This window comes from Xiphophorus couchianus, chromosome 22 (genome assembly GCF_001444195.1).
Source record: "Xiphophorus couchianus chromosome 22, X_couchianus-1.0, whole genome shotgun sequence".
NCBI lineage: Eukaryota > Metazoa > Chordata > Actinopteri > Cyprinodontiformes > Poeciliidae > Xiphophorus > Xiphophorus couchianus.
The window spans coordinates 18,976,018-18,999,344 of NC_040249.1; the positions used below are offsets into that span (position 1 = coordinate 18,976,018).

Genomic DNA, 23,327 nt, shown 5'->3' on the forward strand with positions numbered 1-23,327 from the left:
AGGCACCCAAGAGCATTAGAAATGTCACATGAGTTGGATTTAATATAGTAAATTTCTTTTATTTAAAGTTCAAATTAGTTGTAATCATACAAAATAAAACTTTTTTAAATGACCTTTAAAACAATCAGTTTTCTATTCTGTGGATATTTTTGCTTGTGTTAAAATATTTAGATGTTGAATAGATTTATATTTTGCATGTGGTATTTCACATTGTACTTTTCTCTATTCTACAGAAGTGAGAATAAACTATTGTAAAGATGCCTGTGTGTTGGTAATGCATTTATTGAAGATGGATAGTAAAAAGCGGGTAATTGTTTGTTTGAGAGGACTGAAGCAGCATATCAAGTTTTGATTAGGGCCCCATAACTCCATTTAAAGTTAATTATTGTGGAACTTTGTCTGTAGTTATTTCACTATAAAAGGAGTGATGAACACCTTCATTAAAAGCTAACATAAACACTTAGTTAAATGTTTTGAGGCGCATGCACGGTTCTCTCTCTGCTGAATTTCTTTTGGTTTTTAATGTTTTGGTGTTTTTTTTTCCCTAGACTGTTGTCGTGGAAACTGAAGTGTCTTTATGTAGGCTCTTGGCAACGTGAACACTATTTGACAACGCGGGGAGGGATTTTTTTTTTTTTTTTAAGCGGTTGCCCACACTAATGCCAGCCATGACAGAAATTGACAGGTGGGTGGAGTGGGTAGATTTATAGTAGTTTGGTCTCTAACAAGGAGGAGCTCTGTTTCTGTTTTTGAAGGATGCAGAGAGCACAGATCGACCCACATCTTCCTTTCCCTTTACTTTACATGCCTGATGACCTAAAGTGCATCATAAAAACCAAGCAAGACAGTGGAAGGTACAGAGAAAATTGTCAAAGTTTCTACAGGTTATTTAGTGAACACATGACGTGTGTGGAAAGAAGGCACTCTGTTCAGAGGAGGCAAAAATGAAACACCCTCCTCCTCAACGTAGTGGTGGCAGTTTCATGCTGTGGGGATTTTCCTTCTCTTCAGAAGGGTCAGGCATGTTGCCCAGAGTTGATGGGAGTGATATATTGAGCTAAATCAAGAAAAAGTTTAATAAAAGCCAATAAGAGGCTTAAAAATGAAGTGACAGAACAACAACTCTAAGCACACAGCCAGAGCTGCGAAGGAATGGTTTTCTAGAGTTGGGCCGCTCATGGTGGCAGCATGTTGGAGTGGATCTGTTACTTTAGTTCTTATGTGTTGACTTTTGTTCATGATTTTTTTTTTCTTTTTGGTTGAGGCATGTTTGGACAATTATTCTCTCTGGTTTTGGATGCTGTACAGCTGGAAGGATTTTTGCTTTTCTCACTTTCGGATATTTGTTATGATAAGTTACCGTGGGAGCAGCGTCAAAATCAAATTGGGTGGATTACCAGAGTTTGCCAATTGATGGCGTCATCCGGGACGTGTTATGTCGTCTCTGCTGCCTGGAAATTGAGCTGTTAGCATGCCATGAAAGTCACAAGGCTGTAATACAGCAACATGCTTCAGTCAGAGGCTACTTAAGATTTGTTGCGAGACTGACTGCTACTGGACATCTTTCCTGCCTGTAGCATCAATTTAAAGATACTTGGGTCTTTAAATTATAAGTTCTCTAAAGGGTAAATAAAGTATCTTTGAATTCAATTCAATTTAGATCAAAGCATATTTGTTTGCTCAAATGGCCTTGTCAAAGTCTAGACCTAAATACAGTTGGGAAACTGTGACAAAACTTTATAAGTTGATGTTGAAAGGTGTTTCCATCCAATCAAAGCTAATTTGCAGCAAAGAGTGGACACTATGTAACAGTTTAGAAATGATCCCAGCTGCTCTGAGTGAATGTTGCTTTGTCTGCAGGTTTAAAAAAAAAATAAAAGACAAGTGATACAGGAACTTTTTAGGAACTGATCTGCAGGAACAATTCATTCACTTTTCAACCTGCAGGATGAGTAATTTTCTCTGGTCTCATTTTGTTCAGTTGGAGAACATGCATCCCTCAGGGTTCCTTTGTTTGTTTTAAGAAGCTATGAAGACAAATTACCGGCACTAATGGATGTTTTCGTTACTTGATTACCTTGCTGTTCCTGGAAGCATAGCTGTACAAAACTGTGTAATAAGCAAATAATGACCAAATCCTGTCAGCTCAGTCAGAGAAGCCAAAATGTTAATTGTTTTGATTAAATTAGGGGTTTATTATAAAAAAATTCATTAATGGGTTTTATTAAAACTTTGTCCATAAGCCCTGTTTTGTACTGGAAAGTACAGTACTGTGGTGATCCTGGTAGATTTAAAGGAAACCTTTCTCATTGTCTATTTAGGATTTAGTCATAATGCTTTAAGTTCTTGGTTTTGACTGTGATCTGTTTTTCGTTATATTTCCTGATAAGTCAGGAATATGTGATGCAAATTTCCTAGTTTATTATTAATGTCTGGTGTTGCTGCTAGAAAAAATTTACATTTTCTGTTCTGCTTTTCTTGAAACTGTGAATAGCTGCTTTTAACTTCTGAGAGGCTTCATTTTAATGTTCGTTACTTTTACAGAAACAAGTTAATCAATCTGCATCTGCCCTGGTCTAATCAATCAGCTAAGCTGTCAAATGGTTTAAGGCGGACCAGAAGAGGTCTACTCAACTAGAATCTGAGAAATATTTCAGTGAGGACCTGAAATTTAACAAGAGACAGGAACAGATTTCTGAAAGTTTAGTTCAGGTATGAGTCTGAGATGAGGATGTAGGCTGCCCAGAAGTTTAACATTGAAGTAAATCAAACCGAAATGACCCCTATCAGTTTGTCCAGCTTTCTGTTCTTTGATCAACCCACTACTTTGTCCAACCCTCTGTCCCTCTATCCACCAATTGGCTTGTTGAACTGTTCTTCTGTCTACCCATCGAATTATCCATTTGTCCTTTCGTGTACTTGTCCAGCCATTCTTTCATCTAGCCATCAAATGTCAGTCAGCCCTTTTGTCCACCCTCTGGTTTCTCCATCTGTCCTTCCGTCCATCCACTGGATTGTCCAACTACCCATCCATCTGTAAGTCCATCTATTCATCGGCTTGTCCAACTCTCCATCCTTCCAACCACCCAACAGTTTGTTCAACCATTTTTCTGTCTACTTATCCAACTGTTCTTTTGTCTTTCTATCCAAATATCCTTCAGTCTACCTATTCCAGATGTCTTTCCGTTTACCTGTCCAGAGGTCCTTCTGTCTCCCTGTCCAACCGTTTTTTTCATCTACTCATTGGTTTGTCTAACCCCTCATTTGTTCATTCATCTATCGATCAGTTTGTCCTACAATCTACCTATTGGTTTGTCTTGCTGCCTTTCAGCTCTTTTGTCCATCCACTGGTTTGTCTGCTTGTCCATTTGTCTAATCCTTCCATCTACCAGTCAGTTTTCCCATTCATTTATCTAACTATGTCTCCGTCCAGCCAACAACTCAACTATTTTACCAACCTCCTGTCAGGTTTTTTTGTCTGTCCATCAAACAGTTTGTGTAACCATGTATTCATCAGTTTGTCAGAACAAACTGTTGGATCAACATGAATTAACTTACTCAACTGGCACCTGACTGCTCATCAGTTTTTGTTCATTTGCCTGTGAATTTGTTTGTCCATCTGTCCAGTTTGTCTGTCCATCCAGGTGTTTGTCTGACCATACACTTTTTGCGTTTGTCCAATTTTCCGTCAGGTTTTCTAACGAACAGCAAGTTCTTTTCTTCAACCACAGTGATGGCCAGTGATAGTCTACATTCACTTTAATAGTTTGTTAAAAGGGACTGAGGTACTCTTGCTCTGGAAGTGTCATGCTTTTTGAAATCTTTATGAACTCTGACACTCAGTCTGTTATTTTTGGTTTTGGATGTTGGTTCAACTCACAGCTTCTAAAGGCAGATGGTAGAGAACAGTAAGAGGAGCTGTGCGGTTTTGCTTTAGTAAGGCAGAACCTCTGATCGACACAATGTATAAGGAGGCCGAACGTGAAAGAGATCAGATGTGGTTTATTACAGCTCAATATTTGAATGTGATTCATCTCTTCGCTCTGTCCGACAGTGGACTGCACTCCAGCGTACAATGGCTCGTGTGTCGTCTTGTTCTGACTGTGGTTTGCGTGCCAAGGTGGTGGTAATGACACCGTCCCTTGACGCCCCCCAGTAGCATCCGCCATATACCTGATGATTCTTTTAGATTAAAAGACGTTTTCACTCTGAGTCCAGCTTTAGGAGGCCGGAGTAACATTTCGATGCTCCACATCCGTATAGCCAGAGTGTGAACATGATGCAGATAGGCAGCAGAATCTACCTCTGTTTAAAGAATAGTTCCTCAGTCATCTGGAGTGCTAATATCCCCCCCTGCTTATGCAAACAAGCACTTTGCTGTCTCACATCTATATCACACTCTCTATTCTGGGAGTCTTATCTTCAGCTTCATGGAATACGTCACAGTTCACTACAGAGGTATTTATAAATTGCACTGGGCTTTTTATTTCTGTTTTTCCACTAGTTCATATTGGGAATTTTTTTATATTCCCTTCACTGCTGAGAATAATTCATCAAAAGGAAGTCCAAATTTGGTGAGCTATATATATATTTTATGTCTTACTGTTCCTGATTTATCTCTCCCCAGGCCTATGAACTCTCGACCCTGACGGGAACCCAGGTTCTGCTGCTGGTGGCCAGCGAAACGGGTCATGTCTATACTTTCGCCACCCGGAAACTCCAGCCTATGATCACAAGCGAAACGGGCAAAGCCCTGATCCAGACATGCCTTAACTCGCCAGACTCTCCGCCGCGCTCCGACCCCTCCATGGACCAGCGCATGAGCGCCACAGGCTTTGAGGAGACAGACCTCACCTACCAGGTGTCGGAGTCGGAGAGCATGGGTGATACGAAGGTAAAAACTCATAACTCGAATGCTTCTGATTCAGTGCATGCCTCTCTGTCTGTTCTCTTTGAGAGATTAATTAAACAGTTAAAGCATTGTAGAGAGTGACCGATGAATATTGTAAGAAACATCTCTAAGACATGCAGGCATGCAAGAGGACATAAATCAAGCTGACTACCAGCTGTGGAGGATAAAAGTTAAAATGTAAACAGTTTTAAGCTTTCTCCTGCTTCATGAAAGGTTTTTGCTTTGGCCTTGTTGTTATCGTACCGTCCATAAGTATTGGTTTTAAAACTTTTTCCTTCATTTTGTCACAATAAATGCATAAAGGTAAAAAACATAATTGGTTATTTTACAAATAAAAATACTACAGTAGCTTCTTTACAGGTATATCTCTGCAAGCTGTAGGCTTGTCACACAAAAAAAAATTTGCTGGAAGGTAAACTGTCGCAGAAATTATTGCGATGATAATATTGTTGTTTTGAGACCATTTTCAAGTAATATATTTATAATAGCATAATAATGCAAGCTGACCAATCAATGACCAATAAACTTTAATTTTGTAAAGAAGTCTTAACACTCTAACTGGAAGAAATTTTAAATAGCCAAAATAAAACACAACAACCAAAAACAACAAATAAATCGGAATTAAAAACAACACAACTTTTTTTCCACTTCTGATACAGTTATAGCTATCTGAGGTTCAGCATCGACTGATAACAATCCGATACAGAAAAACAGTGCTGAATTGACCTGAAAAATCTTTTAAACACTGACATAAATGGACTGATTTATATATCTGCTCTTATGTATTGCACATTGTTACTGCTACCCAATCTAGAATTTTTTTTTACAGGTATTAATTAGTGCATCTCTAACTTTAACTCTTCCCTTGCTCCATTTGTTTCTGGTTTGCAGTTTTGCCATATACTTCCCATTCTCAGATGCTACAGTTATGCTTCATGAGATGTTTAAAGCTTAGAATATCAATTTGTAACCTAACCTTGCTTTAACCTTCTCTCTGACCTGCCTTCTGTGTTTCTTCATCTTCATGATTCTGTTTGCTCACTAATGTTCACTTACCAACCCCAGAGGCCTTGGCAGAACAGCTGCATTTATGCTGAGATTACATTACACAAGCAAAAGCCTTCAACCATCCTCTTCACTGTAACTCACTGCATCTCATATGACCCTAATGAATAAAATTTGTTGTTGTGAGATGTTCAAAATCTCCACTTTCACCATCAAACCATTTTATGAAGCTGAGTAAAAACTATCTGTAGTTCCTTGTAGGGTTGCAGACTGAAGATGAAGACAGATGTGGAGATTTAAAGAATTAACCACCATATGTGAAGGGAATAGTCTTTTACTCATTGCCTCTGTGACCTCTCCTCACCCAGAAAAAACACTCCTCCTAAAGATAAATCCCAGCAGGTCTGGGCTGTGTTAGGATAAGAAACAACTACCCATCTCTAAAGTCTGTGGAAAGATCCGTGTTTCTTCTTTTCATAACATTTTAATCCTTTAAACTCAATCTGAGCATATCAACATATTATAACTTCACCCGTCTTGCTAATTTATTTTAGTCAAGTCAAAACAGAAAATTCAACATATTTTATTTGGATTTGAGAATGGTTGCATTTTATTTGGTGAATACAGATGCATGAAAACACACTTTCACATTTTCAATTTGATGCTAATTTCTGTTGCAACAAATCTCATTAACTTTAATACCTTTATATAATAAATATGAACAAGTTTACCATTTGAATGTACATAAAGTTAAAAATTAATCTTCAAAAGTCTTGATCAGCAGTAATAAATTTATCCGCCACTTCCTTTTTTTTCTCTCGTTCCTGATTGCACAGGAATCAATCGTGTGCTGGAAGTCCATATTCCCTTCACTGTTTGCACAGCTTAAGTGTGCACCTTTTTGAAGACAGACGCATGCAGGCCCCCTTTGCCCACTCGCTGTGTTCGCAGGGCGCCAGCTAATGCGTACCAGACTCCCGTCAGGGATGGGAGCTCAACCTTTGCATGTTAATCCACTCTCATGCCCGCTCCGCTCATTGATAAAAATTAGATTCTGCCTCTGTTGCCATATATGGTATGGTTTCCCTGCCTGCACTCTTGGCTGAGGCCCCTCGCATTCCTTATAAGCTGCAGCTGTCTTTCGAGTCCTGTGATTTTGACCCTCCGCTGCACTCCACCCTCTCCTCCCCCACCCCTAAGCCCCCCTCACGTTTGGCGATACGGTAGGGAGCTTCGGATGCAGATAGGAGCAAGTGGGCTAAAGATGCCTCACCAGTGCCGGCCGTCCATTTAGGCGGCTGGCAGGGGATGCTGCTGCCGGTGGCCCATCTCACCTCCGCAGCCAAGCCTGCGGGAGAGCATTATGACTCCTGTGAACCGTCAGACAGGTGATTTATGTGTGGTTTGGGGCTGTTATGGCTGAGACAGGGCAGGTGGACACCATTTTTTTGAGGGATGGTTTAAATGCAGTGGGTCCACTGTATGGTTGCTGCCGTGTGAGGGTCTGGACTCTGTCCATCATGAGAGCGGCGTGTCATGCATACAGACTAAGCTAGTCTAAACAGTTCAGTTTGCAGAGGCTGGTGGGGGAAGTGGAGAACCTTTGGAAGGGGGAGAAGAAAAAAAGCAGGTTTATGAGATAAGTGGACATGATTTAGTGTTGGGATGACGAAAACGATGTTGCTTGTGGTGTTTCTTGTTAGAAGTTTAGGAAGGTTTTTAAGAAAGAAACCAGCTGTAAGGCAGCAGACATCCATCCCCCAACTGCCAGTCAGCTGGCTGAAAAAAAGCGCCTATCAGTTTTCTTTGCAGAGAACAAATAAGGGCTCCAAGTAAAGATTATTTATGGATTAATGTATTGATTATTCTGATGATTAATCTCAAAGGAAACTGGCACATGTTTGTAGATTTTCCATTTCCCCCTTTTTTGTACAATATTGGAAATACATTATGTTGCAAATAAACGTACTTTATTATATAAGAAAATAAACATTTTCTTGCCCAAAATGCATTTCTTTAGTTGATGCTTGATCATTTAGAGCAAATAATATTTCTAACAATCCAGGAACTGCATTTATTTTCCTTGGTGCTGCTTGGCTACTATATCATTTAGTCTTATACCAGCTAGCCAAATACTAGTGTAGAAAACCAACAGAGCATCCTCACCTATCACTTATCATCTTGCCTTGTCTTAAAGTTTTACTTGGAAAGCTACTTGTAGTGGCTGACTCCTAGAGCAGATAGCTTGACTAATAAACCAGTTAATACCAACTTCTTATAGTAGTTACTCCATAAAAAGCTGAATTTCAAGAATGGCAAATATTCTGTACATTAAGTACTTGAACTATTGTTTGTGTATAAAAATAACTTTTTGTTTTCTGTTTAAAACAATAAAACAAACAAATTGGATCATGGTATACATTTTTGTTTTATTCTCTGCCTAATCTGAGCCTAAGCAGAGACTTGGATCAAGACTTCCCTCTTCCCAGCCACTTGGGCCAGTATCTCTGGGGGAATCCTAAGGCTTTCCCAGGAACATAGTTTCATTTTTATTTTTACATTTTCATGCAAATGCTATTTCTACTTAAGGTTATGCTACAGTGAAGTCCTGGCCCATGGTTACAGGAGAATATGTTAACACATCTTTATCTGTTCAGAGTGTGGTTCTCCAGCAGTTTGTATTTCAGAATGGAAGCAAAGTAAACCAGCTCTTCCAACAAAATGCTTATTACATTTTGTACCGATTCTAGTAGGTGATTTTATCTTTATAGAAAACAGAATTGGACATTTCCCTCTTGTTTTCCTGAACAGTAAAAAACAAAAAGGTATATTTCCCAGCTGTTCCCTTTTAATACTGACAGGTACAGCAGTGTTGTTGGTTATTAGTTTTCAGCTTCATTTTGTGTCAACTTACAGGACTATGATGTTTGTAGTCATAGAAAGTCATGGTGGAAGTTGCTCTGGGAGAAAAAAGACAAGTTTCAAGTTAATCTTCTTTGTCTACATTGATACTGCTAACTGATCAGATTCAGTTTTCCTTTTAATTGGGTCTGTCCAACTCACTTGAACGGTGAGAAATGAGTCTTCCCCTTGTTCATAAAATGTGCACAAACTGAAAACAATTTCCACTTTCTTACGATTGCTAAACAATCGTAATAGTAAGTTGACTTTTATGAAAAATGACAGATTATATCTCCAAAGCATTTCAGAATAACTGGGTAACATCTACTCTGTAAATATTACTTATAGAAGTCATACAAAACACTTAATTCTTTGTAGGTTAAAAAAAATTTAATCGAAGGGAGTGAGAAATATCTCCAAGGTTGCCACGATTTAAATACAGTTTTGGTTAAAAAAAACAAAACATCCATGTTAAACGGTCCAAAAGTCATAAGGTTCACCGGATGTAATGGACCATACCCCTTCCAGAAAGTTACACATTTATCTCATGAGTCCAAACAATATTTTCCTAAGTCTTCAGCAATTTTTTTTACTGGTTATTCTGAGACAGAGTCCCAAAACCTTGGACATGACGTCGTAACCCTTTCCAGATTAATGGCTCTTTTTAGCCTACTCCATGTTGTCAGACTAGTCACATTCAATTAATTTCTTAATTTTATAAGTGTTGTAGTAATTTGGCCAGGCTTTTATTATATGAAGCTATTTTTATCTGATACTAAAATTTGTATATTTGATCACAGTCCTCACTGATTTCCTGGATGTTTCTGTTGCCATTTTTTCATGTGATGCGTATCGGATGTACATCTTGTCAGGTTGATGAATGTTCGCCACCCCAGAGGTTCACACCTGTTGTGAATTTGTAATGGCCAAGAAGGTCACAACTAATTGAAAAGAAACAATAGAGATTAGTTTCAATATCCTCAGTAATATCACACATGCATATTTTTCCATCCATCCATCCATCCATCCATCCATCCATCCATCCATCCATCCATCCATCCATCCATCCATCCATCCATCCATCCATCCATCCATTTTCTTCCGCTTTATCCGGGGTCGGGTCGCGGGGGTAGCAACTTTAAGAAGGGAAGCCCAGACTTCCCTTTCCCCAGCCACTTGTTCCAGCTCTTCCGGGGGAATGCCAAGGCGTTCCCAGGCCAGCTGAGAAACATAGTCCCTCCAGCGTGTCCTGGGTCTTCCCCGGGGCCTCCTCCGACCGTGCCTCCTGGATGCCAGGGAGGCGTCCAGGAGACATCCCTACCATATGCCACCTCAACTGGCTCCTCTCGACATGAAGGAGCAGCGGCTCTACTCTGAGTCCCTCCCGGATGACCAAGCTTCTCACCCTATCTCTAAGTGAGAACCCACACACCCTACAGAGAAAACCCATTTCGGCCGCTTGTTATCCACGATCTCGTTCTTTCGTTTATGACCCAAAGCTCATGACCATAGATGAGGAATGTCGATCGACCGGTAAATCGAGAGCTTCGCTTTTGAACTCCACTCTCTCTTCACCTCGACAGACCGGTACAGCGCCCGCTTCATGGCAGATGCTGAGCCAATCCGCCTGTTGCACCAAAAGGATACGGTCGAACGCCTTCTCCAAGTCCACAAAACACATGTAGACCGGTCGGGTGAACTCCATGCACCCTCCAGGACCCTGCTGAGGGTGTAGAGCTCGTCCAGTGTTCCACTACCAGGACGAAAACCACACTGCTCTTCCTGAATCCGAGGTTCAACTATCCAATGGACTCTCCTCTCCAGGACCCCTGAATAGATCTTGTCAGGGAGGCTTAAGAGTGTGACCCCCTATAATTGGAGCACACCCTCCAGTCCCCCTTTTTGAACAGGGGGACCACCACCCCAGTCTGCCAATCCAGGGGAACTGCCCCTGATGTCCTGCAATATTGCAAAGTTGCGTCAGCCAACACAACCGTACAACATCCAGAGCTTTAAGGAACTCTGGGCGAATCTCATCCACCCCCAGGGCCTTGCCGGGACTGGAGAGCCCAACCCAGAGTCCCCAGGCTCAGCTTCCTCAATGGAAGGCATGTTGGTGGGATTGAGGAGGTCTTCAAAGTATTCTGCCCACCGGTCCACAACGTCCTGAGTCGAGGTCGGCAGCACACCATCCCCACTATAAACAGTGTTTGTGCTGCACTGCTTCCCCCTCCTGAGACGCTGGATGGTAGACCAGAATCGCCTCAAAGCCATGTGGAAGTCTTTCTCCATGGCCTCTCCCAACCCCTCCCACGCCCGAGTTTTTGCCTCAGCAACCACCCGCGCTGCATGTCGCTTTGCCCGCCGGTACCCATCAGATGCTTCTGGAGTCCCACAGGCCAAAAAGGTCCGATAGGACTCTTTCTTCAGCCTGACAGCATCCCTCACCAAAGGTGTCCACCAACGGGTTCGAGGGTTGCCACAGCACCAGGCACCGACAACCTTGCGGCCACAGCTCCAATAAGCCGCCTCGACAAATGAGCCATCGGATCACCAAGTCCAAAGTTCTTGTCCATCATAAGGGGTCTTCGGGCTGCGCTTTGTCTGGTCCCTCACCTAGGACCTGTCTGCCTTGGGTGACCCTATCAGGGGCATTAAGCCCCAGACAGCATAGCTCCTAGTATCATTGGGACACTCAAACCCCTCCACCACAATAAGGTGAGGGCATATTTTCCTAATATTGTAAATATTGTTTAGTCAATATGTCCTGCCCACTAAAAACCCAGTATGTTAAAAATAACACTGTTAATGCCTCCCTGCGTTCCTCCAGATTTTTCTGTTTTGTTTATGTCAGATCTCTAATTTAGGATATGGCTTGAATGCTGAATCTTTAAACCTTTTTTGCTCTTTAGGTTAGTCATAAGGACATAAATAACAAGTCTCATAACTCATAGATGCTGGAAAGCAGTGGATTCTCAGTATGCTCTGGTTTTTCCCTCTTTCTCCTCTTCTCCCATGCTTCCCTACTTCTCGGTGTGTCAGTGTCATTGCTGTTAAAATCCTCCCTGAGTTCAGTTGTAATGCTCATTAGTGCAGCTTGAATAGCCAAACCAACCAGGAAATGTCCTGAGTAAACCGCTGCCATTCTGTGTGCAGCTTGGTTTTAAAGAGCCTCTGTAAATCACTTGACAAGTCCACTATTCAGTATATTGTACACTTATGCATACGCACTGTGTTGCATGTATTAGTAGGGAAGGAAAGCAACATGATGTCACCAGCCCCCAACCCCCCACTTCCATCCCCTTATTTTACAGCAAGCAACTGGACAGGTCAGCCGCCATTGGCTGCACCTCCTCCACTTGGGCTGCCTTGCCTTTTTTAGCAGTCCCAAATGGAGCTGCAAATTCCATGTTGCTGGCAGAGTGACAAACTGGGAGATGGGAGCCAGCAAATGGGAGATTAGAAGAGGGCCAGTAACCAGTAAATTGCACAATGGTCTCTCACACCGACACTGGACCAGCCTGCCAGTTGTCACCTTCAGTTTGGAGTGAATAAAATCTCTTGTGAAAAGGGAATTATTTGTCCTTTTTACTCTAATTACTCAAATGTATTCTCCTTTTGGAACATGTTTTATCTGGAAGGCCAGAGGGTTTTTTTCTCTTTTTTTCTTCTTCTTCTTTTTTGTTACTTAGAAGGTTTAATAAAATCAAACAAAAAATAAAACACACAAAAAAAACTGACCTGAAAGAAGTCATCCAGAGTGCTTTAACAAGATTGCTGGTTTGTTTAAAGAATCTGTCTCAATATTCAACTCGTTGTTTTCAAAGTTCATTTTTGTCTCTGTAGTTAAATCCTTCTGTTGTAAAATGGATTAGATAGCCGGGTAAGGAGGCAAGTCTTATATCAGATTACTTGGTACTCTACTTGCTCACCTATAAAACTCTGACATCATTTGCTGTGGTAACATCTAGTTAATCAGGCACAGATTGGTGCTGGCCTTTTTCCTTTTTTTTTTTTTTTTAATTTAAATGCTGCAAAACCTACAAGTATACTTCTTTTGCTGTACTTCTTTTTGATTCTATTTAAAATCAGTGACATTGCAAGAATTAATGCTTTGATTGGATACATAAATGGGAACAACTTTTTAATTCCTTAATTCCTGTTGAATTCAAAATGCTATCAAACAAAACTATTGCAAAAATGTTTTTCTTGTATTTATAATTCATCTGAATCTGCAGAAGTTTGAATCACTGGATCAGATTAGATAAAAATTTTTTAGTTAAATTATATAACGGCAATTTAAAAAACATCATCTCACCTTACTTACAGCACCCTCTCCACCACATAGTGGACAGACAGCGGAGCACCTTCTCACATAGACTGCTCCAGCTCCGCTGTCGTAGGGACAGATACAGGAAATCCTTCCTGCCACATGCCATCTCACTGTACAATAAAAGCTAAATTATTGTTCTGCACTAATCAGTCCAATTTTGCACAACTGCACTGTGGCACACTTGCTGTACATATATTTACATATGCATACTGTATCTGCATTTTTTGAATCTTTGCAAGGACTGCTCTAAGTTGCTTTTTATATTAACAGCATTTTATATTTTATTTTTATTTTTTATTTTATCCACAACTACTACTCAGTGGTAGTTGTTATTGTGTCTTGTCTCTATGCTGTAACTGCGAAGTAATTTCCCTGCTGGGATGAATAAAGTACTTCTATTCTATTCTATTCTATACTTCAGTTCAATCATACCAAACCGATCTGTTATTAAACAATGCAGTCACGTTCAGTTCAGTATTTAAATTGATTAAAAAACAAGAAAATTGCATCCCCTCATTGACTTGCATCATTCACTCCTCCTGTCGTTGACTTTACAGCAATCCCTCATACCGCGCACACATGTAGTGACAGTGGAGAGGAAAAAACTGCCCCTTAACAGGAAGAAACCTCCAGTAGAACCAGAGCCTGGCTCAGTGTAAACTGCAAACTGCCACGACCGATTGGGCATTTGAGAAGAAAGAGCGAAATGAAACAGACGAACTGATCCAGTAGTACCTTCCTCTATGTTAAAGAAAAATGAAGTTATGGCATGTGAGAGGGAGAATGTTAAGTTGTTGGGAGCATTATCTTTGCTGTTGCCCTCCACCAGGAAGGTATCACAGCCAAACAGAATGCCAGACCAGTTGCCTCTCCCTTATCTTGCTGCAGCTTATCTAATGGTTGGAAATCAAAACGGTGATCTGAAAGTGTAAAACTTTTAGCATTGCCACTTTACCAGAGAGGAACCTTTGTGACCCTCTGCAGTCAAAAATGTGAAGGCAACAGACAAAGCACAGATATGCTTTGTCTGTAAATGTAAAGAGCGTTTCCAGACAAACACACCATTAACTTACTGACCGGGTAAGGAGAACAATAATCAGAGAAACAGCCAAGAGGTTATTTGTGTGTTCAAATGGACCAAAGTCCAGAACTAAAGTTTGTTTTGGTTGTATTTACCCAGAATGCCCTGCAGTACAGTCCACTTCCTGCTTTTGGATCGGATTCGAGTTCACTTCAACCGAACAGAGACCTAGGTTTATGGGAGGCCCAGAGTTTGATGTGCATTCACACCTTCTCAAAGAAACTGGACTTTCTAGACAAACAAGCTAGAGTCCGATTTAAGCGGACTAAACAGGGTCGGTGTGAATGCACCCTATGAAGCAGAGCTGAATAGTTGACCATGAAGCTGGTCAAACAAAGCAGTAGGTCAGTGGAAGGTCTCTATGTGGGTCACACAGATAGTGACAGGCTGGTTGGAGGTAGGAGTGCTCTGTGTGGCACACCTTCTGAAGCTAACCTCCCAGCCACTGATTGGACCTCAGTGACGACACGTTTACAGAGCAGGAGCAGATGTTCCTCTCTCCCCTGAGTGGTGTAAAATGGAAAACTGGAACATGATGACCTTGTCATGTCAGTGAGCCATTTTCTTAACTAACTGTGTAAGATTGAGCATCTGGGTTGGTTGTAGACGTTAGGGGGCTTTATGAGTGGACCCATGCTGCCTCATCTGGCCTAGAGGGGGGCTATTTGCCCTTCGTGGGTGCTCAGGTTTCTCTCCAGCTGTCTGTGCCCTCAGCTGTTTCTACTCTGTCCCCTGTGATGTATCCTACTCAGATCTGCCCCTACCTACACACTTTCTTTCTCCTCTCTGACTTTGCTGCTTCCTCAATTCAATTACTCTTGTCTGTCTTGTTAGTTTTACTGAGTATTAGCTGGGGAGTCTGGAGAAAGCGTGAAGACGTGATTACAGCTGCGTTGTGCTCTGTTGTATGAATGCATTCGATTTTCCTGTTGAGCTCAAATTGTCCCTCCCCTCACTCCACCCCCCGTCGCTTGAGCTGCTGTTTAACTAAACCAGAGAGGGACCTTGGACTAGTAAAGGTCTGAGGTGCAGACCATTTAAACAGATAATAGTTGTGCATTTTTAGTCATTTATACTTTATTAAAGGACCTGTCCATCCCCAGCTTATTACAGACCAGAAAACTGAAAGTGTTTGAAGTTAAAATGCTGTCTTTACATCATATTATGAGAAATATGACATATAGCTGCTCGGAGAGCCTGTACAGTAGCTCCATTTACATGGTTGCATGGTTGGAAGGTCTTATCAGACAAGTCCATGCTGGAGCAACCACCTCTCACCCATGTAATCAGTCACATATAAAAACCAATAGTTTGCCAGGATGAGCTGGCTGCACAGTCCTGTTTCAGCATTAGATATTGTATGTTACTAACTTTGTGGATCCAGATGATAATCTTGGATTTTCTCTTTTTTCTCTCCATCTCATGTACTACTGTGGAGAAATTTGTATTTTTGATTCCCTTCTCAGTCTAGAAACATTGAAAAGACGCTAAATGTGAGCCAAATATCGGTCCAATATCAGGTGGATTTTTATTAATCAAGTATCTGAAAGGTTATCATCTGGATGTTGCCCTCAAACTGCTGACGGATTGTAAATGACACTGGGAAACTAGGGCAAATTCCATGCTGCATTTTCAGTCCAAGTACAATACAGGTGACAAACAAGAAGTTGTGAAACCAAAATATCAATCAATTTCTTTTCACCTTGCAATACTTTGGTTGGGTATTAGCTGTAGCTACTACTGTAGCTATCATAGATTTATAGACATCAGGGATGTCTATAAATGTTCATGTATTGACAGGTTGGTGTAAGAAAACCCAAACCCTTGTGGTTTGTTGCTCTTCAGCTTCCTAAGTTTAAAACCTCTCCAATGTCATGTATTACTTCCCAGAGTATGACTTAATAATACATTTTTTAGTTGTGATGCCATGTTGACCCAAAATAGAGAAAGGAAACGCACTATACCAATTGTTTGCAACAATTTGTTCACTCCTTAATTTCTGTCTGCTTATCCATCCATCCATCGGTTCGTCCATCCAATTTTCTGACATAAGTTGGAGCTTTCCTCCCTCAGTAACAACATCCACACAGAAGGTGGTTGTTGTTAGTTTGCTGGAATTTGGTTTTGGTGCATGAAGTGTCTGTTTTGGTGGAGCTTGTCTGTTCGTCCATCCTGTTCGTTTTCTTTTCTTGTTTACTTCCTTTGTTCTGGCCTCTGGTTTTCACGGGTTTCATTAAAGGCCTGAATACTGCAAATATCTCTGCCAAAACCTCACCATGAACCTTCTGTATTAATGGCTTTAAAAGTTGGGAAATTTGGAGAATGGAGTATTCTACTAACCCACATAATTAAAGGATTATATAGTAATACCTCTGTAAATAGGTGCTTAAATTGAAAATATTTCTTTATTTAAAGATTAAGCGAAAGGTTTCACAAACTTTTTGGCTTCATTGTCGCTCCATTTATTCCTCCCCACAGTAACAATCGTTATATTTAAGTTTAATCACCTGGAGCCAGACCCTGAGAGCAGTGAACCCACACAAAACTGAAACCTTCTGAATGCTTAATAATATGCAGGCCTGTTCCCTTCCTGCTATTAAACATCATTAGCATCATGTGCTAAGTGTTGGTGTGAGTGTGTACACTGTGGCACTGCGGGTTTAGTTGGGCTTTTTAGTCTCAGCCTGACGCCCACTCTGCTCTCATCATGGAGCCCACTCACAGACACATCCTGCTAGGTGGTTCAATGGAGCTGCACATTAGGGTACAGTTTGATGCTACATCTCTCTCCTTTTGATCATCTCATCTGCCTCATTTCTTTGCCTTGTACCATGGTCAGTCAGTTGTCATAGTAACCCTACCAAATGATAGTTCAAAAGTGGTGAGATGGAGATATATAGGCAGATGGAGATAAATAAAGAAATAAATTCTAATTGCAAGATAAATGGATGAGATGTTCTGACATTTTTAAATTATTTCCAACCAGGAATGAGCTTCTCTCCTACCTCTATTTGGTATTTAATCTAAGAACACCCCATACTGCTCCTTGTTTGCAAGCTTTGGTTTCTATCAGCAGTCTATTGATCCCTGAAATACTGAAAGAATATAAAATGTTAAACAGTCTCTTAAGATTCTGTTTTGCATCCAGCTGCATTACTGGTTGGTGTTTTGTGGGGAATTCTGAGCCTCTTTAGCCAATTCCTACCATCTTTTTGGGATCATATTGTGCTTTTATCTCACCATACATGGCATTTTCAATTATTATTCTTCTAACGCCTGTTTGGGGCCCGTTGAATCTTGTGAAATACAAGGTTATGACCCTTTAAAGGACAAGGTACTGTACACTTTATTGGATGCTGGTCATCACGATACGTTCCTAGTTTTGGCCTTTTTTAGGGCACGAAAAGAAACCGTCTCGAGACATTTCCTACCAACCATCAGTTTGTCCCTTCAACAACTTTGTGTATCACTTTATTCCTCTGGTTAATGATGTGTTATGATAGATTATGGATAAAAGCAGACACCAGAAAAGATCCGACTAAAAATGGTCTTAGTTTGTGTATTTAGGGGTTTGACTCATGATCCAGTCATCTTCGTCTGTAATGTTTCCCAATTTTGTGGACATTCAGTATTATGAACTATAGAGAAACGTGATTATAAAAGTTCAAATCCAGTTGGCTCAAATTTAATTTGACAAATTGTGACCTTCAGCATACGATGGTCATTTTTTTCAGTTTCTTTCTTTTGCTAGATATGCATTTTAATAAATACGGAGATGAATGCCATAAAAATTCTCAAATCAGACATAATGGCCATTTTGTATTTGAATACAAATAGTTTAATATCCATGTACAAAACCATCAGGTTATTTCACTTTGTAGGCAATAAATGAACGGCAGAAGTTGGGTTTTCTTGGATTGTAGGAGGATCCTTTTCCCAATTTTTTTGCGACATTGATAGACCTTCCACATCAGATGCCAGCTACAGTTTCTGTATTCAGTTTTTGGTTTCCTTTGCAGGACACACTGAAGCCAGCGTTCACTGTAGCCAATCTACCGGGCACAACGAGCAGCACTCAGTCCACGGTACCCACCACCTCCACCACCATGCAGGTGAGCACTGGTGCGTCGTTTCCCATCACCAACTACCTGGCGCCCGTCTCGACCAGCAGCAACATCAGCGCTAATGGAACCGTCCTCAAGACAGCCGGCGCCTCAACAGGAGTCATGCAGCTTCCCAGTGGCTTCACCTTCATGTCCGGTAAGTCCTCAGCAGTCAGTGCTCTGTTCAAATTCTCCTTTTTTTAAATTTTCTGTCTGTCTTATCTTCATCCTGTCCCTCCATGTTTTGCTAATGTCATTGTGCAGTGAAGCTTATTAGCTGATTAGAATCTGAACGGTGCCACAGCGTGACCTCAGCTGTCATCTTCAGGTGGTCACGCCTACCTCTCTGAGCTGTTCACACCACGCTGCAGCTCTTCATAGCGAGTCACCAACACTCGGCGCCCTCGGGTTTCACAAAGCCCGCGGTATCCAAGGGAGACACATCGTCTATTGGCGACGGGCCCTACCTTTGATAGTCAGATGGGGACACGAATAATTAAGTGAGAGAGACACAATAGACCTGGCGAAGAGGGCCGATGAGCAAGCCCCATAATTAGTTATGAATATTCAGTTAAGTGTCTCTGGTTTGTGGTGAAATTATAATTGAGGCATGCTGGAGTTTGATCCTTTGTGTCGGAGTGATGCTGAACTAGGAATGACCTTTTCATTAAGGGAGGACTCCATAGACAAACTCTGCACTTGATCAACTCTGTGAAGCAGCTTCTGGTTTGGAAGTCCCTGGAGGCTTCCTGAATGGTCTCTCCTGTGATTATTCATTTCTCTTCAGGAGGTCACAGAGACTCCATAAATAAATAAGAGAGGCACTGATTGTTTTTGCCGGTTGTATGTTTATTTCTTCTACCAGCATATGAATAAGCAACTTAGGCTACATTCACACAGCAGTCAAATGCGATTCAAATTTACTTTTTTTGTGCTGTTATGTTGTACTAAATCAGATGCGTCTTTAGTCTGAGCGGTCATGCCGCTTATTATTTTACGTCTTTGATACGAGACGTGTCGTAATTTGGCACCAGGAGATTCATAATTTGGTGAATCTGTAAACAATGAATGAAAATTATTATGAAAGATGTCTGAGTCACTGAAGCGCATCACATCACAATCCCACTACTCCTGGTTCTGACTACAAACACAGACTTCTCTACAGGAGTTGCAGTCAATATTCCATAAAGCGCAATATCTATTAGTTGTGCTTTCTTTTTGTTAGCTTCCTCCATCATATGACACTGCGAATATACTGTCGGCTACTTTTGCTGAATAAACTTTAAAATAGATCCATAGACACAAACACTGCGTAGCTCTGTTATTTCAAAGTTCTTCTGTGCATTCAGGTTGCTTCCAGGTTGTAAACCGCTCACACAGAAGTCTGATTGCGGTCACATTTAAAAACTAGTATGAATGGAGATGCAAAAAATCAAATAAAAGCAAGCAAACAAACAAAAAAAAAGAGATTTTGGGAAAAAATTGTAATTGAGCATCAAGCCCAACTGGGTGAACGTAGCCGAATTCATGCTAGCAGTAGCTCCTCTTCAGTTGGGAAGAAAGGGTCTGTTTGCTGGTCAGTTTCATTACAGGGAGAGGTTTTCTGTCAAAGCACCAGCTGTCCCTTAATAGCCTATTCAAGTCCAGGACTTATTGTGGGATCTTTAATTTGCAAATATAAATGCAATAGTTTAATCGAGGTGTAGTTCTGCAGATGTGTATGGGAACATATGGGGATAATTTGGTAATTACTTTTTTCCAATGATGGAGATGTGTAGAAAACGAAAGAAAGCTCTAACCTGGTGCCATTTTCAAGAAAATAATTTTTTTCATTGAAAATATTTTAGTATTTTGTTATTATAGTTAGTAGGAAAAAAGTAGCTTTTATGTGATTTCTTTTAGTTCTTATAAAGAAATTAGACTCTTTGTCAAGTCTCTGTTTACTTCACCTGTTGTGATTTTTGCAAACTGATCTTTCTGCTGTCAGCGTACCTTTTTATAAAGTACAGTTGAGTTGTTGTCTCGTGCTGAAGAGGATTTCTGTTGCATTTAATGCTCATTTTCTCAGTATCAGCTGTGGTGATAAAGCAGTATTTGTGGACAGAAACATGTTGCCTCTCTAGCAGATGATTCTAACTGACGGGGGAACAAGCTAGTGTCTCTGCTCAGATTTTTGTTTTTATTTTTCTTTTGCCGGCTTTCTCTCCCTTTGCAACCTTGTCCCTCCACCCTCTACTCTCTTGCTTTGCTGCCTGCTCCCTCTCTCCCCTTCACCACCTGTCTGGCACATGGCAGCAGCACCAGGTGGAACAACACACTCCACACACACGCACACACACAATCAAAGCTCCACAGTTGACAGCTTGATGGGGCCTGCCCACCCTACTGCAGCAACTGCGTATGGAGCATAAAACCACTTCAGAATCCTGCTCAGAAAGGAAATCTATTGCCTGCTACCTTCACAAATGCATTCAAAATGAATTCTTTCATTCAGTTTCATGGAAAGCCATGCGAATATGCTGTTCAAGTCTTCATTAGAAGTTTGTGTTTTTACCCTGGTGTCTGCATTTTGGAGATTGTCATTCTTTTTCTGTTGCCAGAAACATTTTCAATGCCATTAAAGAGGCAGGGAGCGGAGGGGGAGGACAGCTCTGTTGAAAATGACAACCCAAAAGGACAACAAGCCTGAGTCAGGCTGTTCTGCTCATCCACAGTTGGTGTGGCTGGTTGCTGTGTGCCAACAAAATGAACTTTTGCAGCTCAAGATCTTCAAACTTGGATGTTGAACAAATCTTTTTTGTTATTGTTTCAGGGTTCTAAGGAGAACTCGGTGTGTTTGAAGAGAACATCAGCAGTTCACCTTGTACTGTTATACAAATTTTAATTAATTAATTACTCTCATGTTCCCAAAAGGAAGATGTGACATTTTTCATAATGGGAACATAAATGTTCCCATTATCCTACATTTACATTTGAGACATCATGTTGAATCAACCACGTCTAGAATCAAAAGAAGTCGTCATTTTACTTAAAAAAACAAAAAACAAAAACTGAATTACTACAGTCTGAAAGTCTGGATAAATATGGAGTTCAGTTGAAGTATTTTCTATTTTTGAATAAGGGTGGAAAAAGTCAATGAAGTGTTCAAAAATGATTTTATTTCCCATCCCTAAGATTTCCTGTCCATCGTGTCTGTTCCTTCTCCAGTCAGACTACCTGATCATCAGTTTTTCTTACCATCCATCCATCCATCCATCCATCCATCCATCCATCTATCCATCCATCCATCCATCCATCCACCCACCCAAATATCATTTTGTTAATCCAACCAACCAACGATCTCTAAGTTTGTTCATCCATAACGCCATCCATTTGTCATTCAGTTTCTCTGTCCATCAATCAGTTTCGCCATCTTTCCATTTATTCAACAGTCCCATAAATTTTTTTCAACCATTCATCCATCCATCCGTTTGTCCATCCATCCATTTATCTGTCTATTCGGCTATCCGTCTTCCGGCACAGAAGACGGAACCTGCAAAAATCTGTGGTTTTTGCAGGTTCCACATTTCAGCTTTAAGGTCAAACATTAATGAACCGGATTAATTAATGTCTGAACTGAGGGAAAACAATGACGGCCGCTTTGGCAGCAGCCCTTTAAGGAATCTTCTTGGTGTTGTGGGTTGGCTGCCACCAAAAATAAATGATCCCACTTGGTCCTCGGCTCCTGTGAGTCCTGGCTGTCAGCCAACAACTTGGTGTTTACCCTTCATTGCTCAGAGGCAAAACACATTATACGTTAATTAGCAGATAAAATAATAGCACTGGGTTACAAAAAAATATTTTTTGGAAGATTTAGAAGTCTGTTTTTTTTTTTTCAACTGAATTAGGACTATTTTGCACCACTGAATCCAAAAATGACATCCATTTTTCTCAATCAGGCCAACTTTTTATTCTAATTTGATTTAGAGAAATCTGATCTTATGACTAAATTGATTACATTTTTGTGACTATCAGTTCACTTTAGATAAGATTTCTCATCCAAAAAAGGTTTTAGGAGGAAAACAAATTGTTTTCTAACAGTGTATTAATTAAATGTTACAAACTTGGTTTTCTGTAAATTGAATAATAAACACTGATAAGGGTAAATTGAACATTACGTCTTCATTGTCCAAAATTCTCCATCTCTTTTCTGTCCTGATGGAGTCTCTCCTCCTGCTCATCACTCGTTGATCCCAGATTCTCAGGAAACTGATCCATATGTGAGAACAAGTCATACATTTTGATGCTCATGTTGCTTCCATAGTTCAGAAAGTTGACCTCATTGAGCAAAACCAATGTGCTTTTTGGATTCAGCACATCAAAATGACCCGAAAAACGGTTGAAAAACCCCGGACAATTTTTTGGCTGTTGATCAGGCTAGTAATGGTAGACTGAGGTTAAGTTTTGTAGTTTGTAGAGTTTTAGGGCCGTTCTTGCCGTTTATCCAGCTTTGATCTCACTATCTACAGTTTCTGATGCTGAGGGAAGGAGATAGTAATGTTGCCTTTTTATATTTAGCGAGTCTCTGAACATGCAGAGGACACTTTTGTGCTTCAGAAAAATTAAAAACAGGATTTCTGCTTTTTCTTAAAACACTATTTAGTTTTAACCCATGTGTATTTGTGTGCGTGCCCCTGCAGCAGGCACTCCTCTCCCCCCCAGCACCCCCACCATTCCTCTGAGCCAGCTGCAGCAGCACTTTCTGGCCCTCCAGGGGCAGCATGGTCAGACCCTGGCCGCCGCCCCGCAGGCACAGCAGGGACAGCAGGCTGTCCTCCGCTTCCCTGCTGCTGTCTCCCTCACAGGTGATCTGCTCTGCATGCTGTCACCATGCCTGCCTCTGCTAATCTCAATCATACCTTCATAAACCTGCTGGTTGCACACTGCTTTCCCTACTTCCTCTGCTAATATTCAACCATCTAATGCTAGAGTTACTCTCTCCACACGCAAGAG

At 40.9% G+C, this 23,327-nt stretch overlaps 1 protein-coding gene across 5 annotated transcripts in view; it reads left to right on the plus strand.

Annotated features, from left to right (window-relative positions):
• srfb (serum response factor b) overlaps positions 1–23,327 on the plus strand; it is a 34,221-nt gene that overhangs the window by 3,192 nt on the left and 7,702 nt on the right. For 3 of the 5 annotated variants that reach the window (XM_028007295.1, XM_028007293.1, XM_028007294.1), the window contains exons 2-4: positions 4,628–4,894; positions 18,252–18,492; positions 23,015–23,179. In XM_028007295.1, the coding sequence (XP_027863096.1) occupies positions 4,628–4,894; positions 18,252–18,492; positions 23,015–23,179 (673 nt within the window). The remainder of the gene's footprint in view (positions 1–4,627; positions 4,895–18,251; positions 18,493–23,014; positions 23,180–23,327) is intronic. The other 2 variants (XM_028007297.1, XM_028007296.1) reach the window with 1 other exon arrangement.